General features: G+C 40.9%; 1 protein-coding gene across 1 annotated transcript in view; it reads left to right on the top strand.

The window, feature by feature from the left end:
• The window catches only part of kiaa0586 (KIAA0586 ortholog), a 37,235-nt gene that overhangs the window by 17,626 nt on the left and 9,609 nt on the right, over positions 1–10,000 (top strand). Inside the window, exons 10-14 of the mRNA XM_028566280.1 lie at positions 779–966; positions 5,792–5,945; positions 6,046–6,205; positions 8,066–8,310; positions 8,552–8,604. Of these exons, the coding sequence (XP_028422081.1) occupies positions 779–966; positions 5,792–5,945; positions 6,046–6,205; positions 8,066–8,310; positions 8,552–8,604 (800 nt within the window). The remainder of the gene's footprint in view (positions 1–778; positions 967–5,791; positions 5,946–6,045; positions 6,206–8,065; positions 8,311–8,551; positions 8,605–10,000) is intronic.

Raw genomic sequence — 10,000 nt, forward strand, 5'->3', positions numbered from 1 at the left:
CTTTCTCTCGTTAGCCTCGTTCTAAGCGGATTGCTCGTCTTCCTTTCTTCCTCTTCCCCCCCACGCTCACAGCTCTACGGTCTCTGGAGCCGCGGCAGAGTATCGGCCGTAGCCGGCGGCAGCATTCGTACGTTTTGAAAAAACCTGGAAAAGTTATGGAATTTGAAAAATGCAAATTCCAGGCCTGGAAAGGTTTTGGAAACATAAAAGACCCAGAAAGTTTTGGAAAAGTCATGGAATTGTTTTTTAACACAGCATAATAATATGTGATTAATAAATGTATTTTCATGTTGACTGAACCTCAGCGTTGTATTCGGCGAGAGATATGATGAATCCCTCTATGAACCACAGACATCATCATTCATTCATAGTTAAACCTCTGAGGGTCAACTTAACTTAACACTGATTAGTATTCTGATTGGAGAATGTCCACTGACCTCTTCAGGAACACATAGTCATGGAAATTTGCCAAAATGTCATGAAGAAGTATTGGTTAATGCGTATGAACCCTGCGGCGGTAACTCAAAACAAGAGGCTTCACTATGTTGGTTTTTGGGGAACCTGGCTGCTCTGTTCTGTTTGTAGGTTCTGCTAGAGGGATCTCAAAGACAATGGTTGTGATTTTGAGAGGAAAAGGATCTACTGAAATTTAAATTTTGGGGCGTGGCAGCATCAACGATTCCATTTTTTTATTCCAAGTTCAAGATTGTGACTTAATTAATTAGGTTAGTGTGTCAGGACCTTTAAACTGACTCCAGATGATGTTGTTGTGGTCCAGTGGAGGCAGCCGGAGGCGGAGGTCTGCAGCTGTTCGTAGACTCCAGCGTGTCGGTGGACTCGGCTCTGATCCGGCGGCTGGTTAACGAGGTCCTGACGGAGCACGTGGCCCTGATGCTGGGCCAGAGAGACTCCCTGGAACCAGAACCAGGACAAGGTCCACAACCAGGACCAGGAGAACATCAGAAGGTACAGAGGCTTCAGTCTTGTGACAGTTTGATGACAAAATACTAGAAAAAATGGACAAAAACTTAAAAAGAGGGACAAAAACATTGAAAAAAGCATCAAATATGCTAAAATAAAAGTGGGGGAAACATTGAACATGTAACGTATTTAAAGTAAGTTCCTGTATATCTGTAGTTTAATGTAAAATAAATTAAGACACTTTATGACAGGGCTGCTCGATTATGGAAAAAATAATAATCACTTTTATTTTGGTCGATATTGAAATCCTGATTATTTAACCTGATTACTCGTTAACATTTGGATATAATGGATAGAGTCCAGGGTATAATCTGTTAGTGTCCTTTATCTCACAGAAAGAGTCTTTAGATCAGAATAACATCTGTGTTACTACTGTTACAGATATCACACATAACGTTACACAGCTAATGAACAGCTCCACACACATAACACAATCTCACATCACATGTCCACTCACTATGACCACTACTACTGGCATTACTAAACACTGGGCCAATATATCATCACATGTTCACTCACTATGACCACTACTACTGGCATTACTAAACACTGGGCCAAAATACCATCACATGTTCACTCACTATGACCACTACTACTGTCATTACTAAACATTGGGCCAATATATCATCACATGTCCACTCACTATGACCACTACTACTGTCATTACTAAACATTGGGCCAATATATCATCACATGTTCACTCACTATGACCACTACTACTGTCATTACTAAACATTGGGCCAATATATCATCACATGTTCACTCACTATGACCACTACTACTGTCATTACTAAACATTGGGCCAATATATCATCACATGTTCACTCACTATGACCACTACTACTGGCATTACTAAACATTGGGCCAATATATCATCACATGTTTACTCACTATGACCACTACTACTGGCATTACTAAACATTGGGCCAATATATCATCACATGTTCACTCACTATGACCACTACTACTGGCATTACTAAACACTGGGCCAATATATCATCACATGTTTACTCACTATGACCACTACTACTGTCATTACTAAACATTGGGCCAATATATCATCACATGTCCACTCACTATGACCACTACCACTGGCATTACTAAACATTGGGCCAATATATCATCACGTTTACTCACTATGACCACTACTACTGGCATTACTAAACATTGGGCCAATATATCATCACATGTTTACTCACTATGACCACTACTACTGGCATTACTAAACATTGGGCCAATATATCATCACATGTCCACTCACTATGACCACTACTACTGTCATTACTAAACACTGGGCCAATATATCATCACATGTTCACTCACTATGACCACTACTACTGGCATTACTAAACACTGGGCCAATATATCATCACATGTTCACTCACTATGACCACTACTACTGGCATTACTAAACACTGGGCCAATATATCATCACATGTTCACTCACTATGACCACTACTACTGGCATTACTAAACACTGGGCCAATATATCATCACATGTTTACTCACTATGACCACTACTACTGGCATTACTAAACACTGGGCCAATATATCATCACATGTTCACTCACTATGACCACTACTACTGGCATTACTAAACATTGGGCCAATATATCATCACATGTCCACTCACTATGACCACTACTACTGTCATTACTAAACATTGGGCCAATATATCATCACATGTTCACTCACTATGACCACTACTACTGTCATTACTAAACATTGGGCCAATATATCATCACATGTTCACTCACTATGACCACTACTACTGGCATTACTAAACATTGGGCCAATAAATCATCACATGTTCACTCACTATGACCACTACTACTGGCATTACTAAACATTGGGCCAATAAATCATCACATGTCCACTCACTATGACCACTACTACTGGCATTACTAAACATTGGGCCAATAAATAATCACATGTCCACTCACTATGACCACTACTACTAGCATTACTAAACACTGGGCCAATATCTCATCACATGTCCACTCACTATGACCACTACTACTGGCATTACTAAACATTGGGCCAATAAATCATCACATGTTCACTCACTATGACCACTACTACTGGCATTACTAAACATTGGGCCAATATATCATCACATGTCCACTCACTATGACCACTACTACTGGCATTACTAAACATTGGGCCAATAAATAATCACATGTCCACTCACTATGACCACTACTACTGGCATTACTAAACATTGGGCCAATAAATAATCACATGTCCACTCACTATGACCACTACTACTGGCATTACTAAACATTGGGCCAATAAATAATCACATGTTCACTCACTATGACCACTACTACTAGCATTACTAAACATTGGGCCAATATATCATCACATGTCCACTCACTATGACCACTACTACTGGCATTACTAAACATTGGGCCAATATATCATCACATGTCCACTCACTATGACCACTACTACTGTCATTACTAAACATTGGGCCAATATATCATCACATGTCCACTCACTATGACCACTACCACTGGCATTACTAAACATTGGGCCAATATATCATCACGTTTACTCACTATGACCACTACTACTGGCATTACTAAACATTGGGCCAATATATCATCACATGTTTACTCACTATGACCACTACTACTGGCATTACTAAACATTGGGCCAATATATCATCACATGTCCACTCACTATGACCACTACTACTGTCATTACTAAACACTGGGCCAATATATCATCACATGTTCACTCACTATGACCACTACTACTGGCATTACTAAACACTGGGCCAATATATCATCACATGTTCACTCACTATGACCACTACTACTGGCATTACTAAACACTGGGCCAATATATCATCACATGTTCACTCACTATGACCACTACTACTGGCATTACTAAACACTGGGCCAATATATCATCACATGTTTACTCACTATGACCACTACTACTGGCATTACTAAACACTGGGCCAATATATCATCACATGTTCACTCACTATGACCACTACTACTGGCATTACTAAACATTGGGCCAATATATCATCACATGTCCACTCACTATGACCACTACTACTGTCATTACTAAACATTGGGCCAATATATCATCACATGTTCACTCACTATGACCACTACTACTGTCATTACTAAACATTGGGCCAATATATCATCACATGTCCACTCACTATGACCACTACTACTGTCATTACTAAACATTGGGCCAATAAATCATCACATGTTCACTCACTATGACCACTACTACTGGCATTACTAAACATTGGGCCAATAAATAATCACATGTCCACTCACTATGACCACTACTACTGGCATTACTAAACATTGGGCCAATAAATAATCACATGTCCACTCACTATGACCACTACTACTAGCATTACTAAACACTGGGCCAATATCTCATCACATGTCCACTCACTATGACCACTACTACTGGCATTACTAAACATTGGGCCAATAAATCATCACATGTTTACTCACTATGACCACTACTACTGGCATTACTAAACATTGGGCCAATATATCATCACATGTCCACTCACTATGACCACTACTACTGGCATTACTAAACATTGGGCCAATAAATAATCACATGTCCACTCACTATGACCACTACTACTGGCATTACTAAACATTGGGCCAATAAATAATCACATGTCCACTCACTATGACCACTACTACTGGCATTACTAAACATTGGGCCAATAAATAATCACATGTTCACTCACTATGACCACTACTACTAGCATTACTAAACATTGGGCCAATATATCATCACATGTCCACTCACTATGACCACTACTACTGGCATTACTAAACATTGGGCCAATATATCATCACATGTCCACTCACTATGACCTCTACTACTGGCATTACTAAACATTGGGCCAATAAATAATCACATGTCCACTCACTATGACCACTACTACTGGCATTACTAAACATTGGGCCAATAAATAATCACATGTTCACTCACTATGACCACTACTACTAGCATTACTAAACATTGGGCCAATATATCATCACATGTCCACTCACTATGACCACTACTACTGGCATTACTAAACATTGGGCCAATATATCATCACATGTCCACTCACTATGACCACTACTACTGGCATTACTAAACATTGGGCCAAAATATCAACAATAACGTCGCGTCAGTGGGCTTATTTTGCTAGGTAACCTTAGGAAAAATCCAGCACATAGACGGTACCGTAGAGTAACGTTGCGTGATGGGGATGGGTGGTAATACGTTATACCGCGGGGTCTGAAAAATAACAACGGTATCAGTTTTGAATACCGTCATTAAAAAAAAATGCAATGCACTTATATAGGAGACAAGGATTAAATATTATGTATGTAATTATGTGTGGTTGTCATCATGTGACAGTGTGGAGGAGAAAGTAGTATTGTGTAAGTTGTTATGTTATATTTGTTCCAGTATAAGTGTTTGATATTCAGTTTCTGAACGGTGCACAAGCCAACTGTTTGGTGGTGCCGTCTAAACCTTACGTCATCATTTTTAATTCGTCACGGTGATACCGTATACCGCGGTGACATAGGGAGGAGGTTGGACCGTATCAACATTTGAATAACGCCCAACCCTAATTTGCGCTGTCCCCTTTTATAAATAAACTTAAACCTTAAACTTAAATCACTTTATATCAGCAATTTTACGAAGTGTCAATGAAACGATTGAATGGGTAAAAAACAGCCGGAAAAAAGTGGGCGGTCCCTGTTGGAGCCAAACGTCAGACTGTGTTCTGATGATGAACTGGACCCTGTTTCTGTTCCAGGAAGAACCGGTGCCTCTGGTTCAGACACCGGTGCCGACACCCCCGCCCAGCCCCACCCCTCCCAGCAGAGAGACTCCGCCCCTGGCCACGCCCCCTCCCTCTGAACCAACCAGCCCGCTGGATGACGAGCCTCCTCAGCCAATCACAGCTCCAGGTCAGCCATTACAGCAGGATAGCAGTATGGAGCCATACAATAGGAATAAACCTGTAAATAGGTGTGGAAATATAATGTCTCTGTCTCACTGTGACATCAGAGCGTGTAGTCACGCCCACTTCCAGCCCAGAGCCCGCCTACTCCGCAGAAAGTCCTCCTGCTGTCCCTCAAGCCCCGCCCCCTCTCACCTGGGGCGACTCTGAGCTGCCATTGGACGAGGAGAGACCAGAAGAAGATGTGGATGCACGCGCACAGCTGCTGTAAGTACTCTCTAGGGGCATTGTTTTAAACCAGGTCCTGTGTTGTGTGTTGTTATGTCTTGTTATTATTTTCAATGTTTTTCTTTCAGTGATGTGCAGAAAAAGTTGGGACAGTATGGAAAACACAAATAAAAAAAGAAAGTAGTGATTTCTAAATGTACTTTCACTTGTATTTCATTGCAGACAATGTGAACACAAAATATTTCATGTTTTGTCTGGTCATCTTGATTTCATTTGTAAATATACATCCTTTCCTGTCATTCAGACCTGCAACACATTCCAAAAAAGGTTGGGACAGGAGCAATTTAGGGCTAGTAATCATGTAAATTGGTTAAATAATGATGTGATTTGAAACAGGTGATGTCAACAGGTGATTGTAATTATGATTTGGTACAAAAGCAGCATCCAGGAAAGGTCTAGTCCTTTAGGAGCAAAGATGGGCCGAGGATCGCCAGTTTGCCAACAAATACGTGAGAAAATTATTGAAATGTTTAAAAACAATGTTCCTCAAAGAAAGATAGGAAGACGTTTGCTTATTTCACCTTCAACAGTGCATAACGTAATTAAAAGATTCAAGGAATGTGGAGGAATTTCAGTGCGTAAAGGACAAAGGGCGCAAGCCTAAGCTGACCAACCGTGATCTCCGATCCCTCAGGCAGCACTGCATCAAGAATCATCATTCATCTATCAGCGATATCACCACATGGGCTCAGGACCACTTTGGCAAACCTTTGTCAAGGACCACAATACGTAGTTACATCCACAAATGCCAGTTAAAACTGTACTGTGCCAAAACGAAGCCCTATGTTAACAGTGTCCAGAAGCTCCGTCGACTTCTCTGGGCTCGGAGGCATCTGGGATGGACCATCACACAGTGGAAACGTGTACTGTGGTCAATGAATCAGTATTTCAGGTATTTTTTGGGAGAAATGGACACCGTGTGCTCCGGACCAAAGAAGAAAAGGATCATCCAGACTGTTACCAGCAACAAGTCCCAAAGCCGGGCTCTGTCATGATATGGGGTTGTGTCAGGGCCCTTGGCAAAGGTAACTTGCACTTCTGTGATGGCACCATTAATGCTGAAAAGCACAAAGAGATTTTGGAGCACAATACGCTGCCTTCAAGAAGACATCTTTTCCAGGGACCTCCGTGCATATTTCAACAAGATAATAGAAAACTACATTCTGCACACATTACAAAGTCCTGTCTGCGGAGGAAGAGGATACGAGGACTTGACTGGCCTGCCTGCAGTCCCGACCTGTCTCCAATAGAGAATGTGTGACGAAGACCCCGTACTGTTGCCACCTTAAGACCTGTTAGCAGCAAGAATGGGACAAAATCACACCTGAAACACTTCATCAGTGGTGTCTTCAGTCCCTAAACATCTTTTAAGTGTTGTGAAAAGGAACGGCAACATTACAAAGTGGTAAATGCTTTACTGGTCCAACTTTTTTTTGAAATGTGTTGCAAGAACCAAAATAGGAATTTTGTTTTTTTGAAAAGAAAAACAATAAAAATCATGAGGAACACATTAAATTATGTGCTGTTGTATTGTCTGCAATGAAATACAAGTCAAAGTACATTTAGAAATCACTACTTTCTTTTTTTTATTTGTGTTTTCCGTACTGTCCCAACTTTTTCTGATTTGGGGTTGTAGTTTCGATGTTTTTCTTTCAATGATGTATGGAATGTTGTTTTTTGGTGGTTGTTTTTAATGAAATGATGCACGGCAATGTATAGCTGCACAAGCTGTGGGTGGACTCCAGGAAGAATAGCTGTGGCTACGGCCCCAGCTAATGGAGATCCTAATAAATCAAATCCAGACCAGACCAGGGTCTGACTGTTTCTCTCCTCCTGCAGGGTGATGTCTGTAGCAGAGGAAGAGCCTCCTCTCTCCTCCCCGTCTCTCCCCCCTCCTCCCGGTCCTGAACCTGGACCAGCGCCGGAACCAGCCTCACCGTCTGACTCCTCCTCCTCCTCCTCCTCCTCCTCCTCCTCCAGCACCACCAGCATCTCCACGGCGACCGTAGCGACCGAAGCAGCGCTGAAACACATCTCAGAGGGAGAACTGCTCATCAGTGTCAACCAGCTGGCTGCCATCACAGGTATCATTACATCATCATTACATCATCATCATCATTACATCATCATTACATCATCTAGGGATGTTGATGAATGTTTGTAGTTTGGAGATCAAAGGTGGACTTGGAGAGAGAATATCATCTATCATCTGCATACAGACTAATATTTACTGTCTGTCTTTCTCTCTCTCTGTCTGTCTGTCTGTCTCTCTCTCTGTCTGTCTCTCTGTCTGTCTGTCTCTCTCACTGTCTGTCTCTGTCTCAGAGGATGGGGCTGTCTGCAGTTTCTCCAGCTCTCTCCACGAGCTGCAGGACATGGTGAGTCTCCTCCTCTGTGGAGGTCTGAGAGGGAAAGTCTTTCTGGGCCAGAGGGCGTCATGTGACTGGGGAGGGGGGGCACATTCAGCCCTGACAACACGTAGCAACAGGCTTATTTAACCTGAAACCGGGGGGGGAAAGCGGGAGCATAGACAGTATATAAGAATGGACCACCAGACCCCGTGTCTCTGGTCTGAGACAAGTGAAGGATATCAGAAGTCTCTTTCCCGGTGCTGGCTGAGTGTTACTGAGCAGCCTCCAGCTGAGCTTGAAGACGTAGATGTGACAACCTGGCAACCTAGAACCCTCAACCTGGCAACCTAGAACCCTCAACCTGGCAACCTAGAACCCTCAACCTGGCAACCTGGCCGGCTCTGCGTAGATGTGACGTGAGCAACGTGTCTGAAAGTGTGAAGTCTTCTGGTAGCTGTGAGAGAGAAATCTCAATCATTCCCAATCTTACAGAGACGGAGAGTGTAGGTATATGTAAGGAGATAACATAGACACAGGCTAATTACTGATCACTAACATTAACATTAGTAATTACTGATCACTAACATTAACATTAGTAATTACTGATCACTAACATGCTAGTTAACATTAGTAATTACTGATCACTAACATGCTAGTTAACATTAGTAATTATTGATCACTAACATGCTAGTTAACATTAGTAATTACTGATCACTAACATGCTAGTTAACATTAGTAATTACTGATCACTAACATGCTAGTTAACATTAGTAATTATTGATCACTAACATGCTAGTTAACATTAGTAATTACTGATCACTAACATGCTAGTTAACATTAGTAATTACTGATCACTGATCACTAACATGCTAGTTAACATTAGTAATTACTGATCACTAACATGCTAGTTAACATTAGTAATTATTGATCACTAACATGCTAGTTAACATTAGTAATTATTGATCACTAACATGCTAGTTAACATTAGTAATTATTGATCACTAAAATGATAGTTAACATTAGTAATTATTGATCACTAACATGCTAGTTAACATTAGTAATTACTGATCACTAACATGCTAGTTAACATTAGTAATTACTGATCACTAACATGCTAGTTAACATTAGTAATTACTGATCACTAACATGCTAGTTAACATTAGTAATTATTGATCACTAACATGCTAGTTAACATTAGTAATTACTGATCACTAACATGCTAGTTAACATTAGTAATTACTGATCACTAACATGCTAGTTAACATTAGTAATTATTGATCACTAACATGCTAGTTAACATTAGTAATTACTGATCACTAACATGCTAGTTAACATTAGTAATTACTGATCACTGATCACTAACATGCTAGTTAACATTAGTAATTACTGATCACTAACATGCTAGTTAACATTAGTAATTATT

The sequence above is a fragment of the Perca flavescens genome, chromosome 20, assembly GCF_004354835.1.
Source record: "Perca flavescens isolate YP-PL-M2 chromosome 20, PFLA_1.0, whole genome shotgun sequence".
NCBI lineage: Eukaryota > Metazoa > Chordata > Actinopteri > Perciformes > Percidae > Perca > Perca flavescens.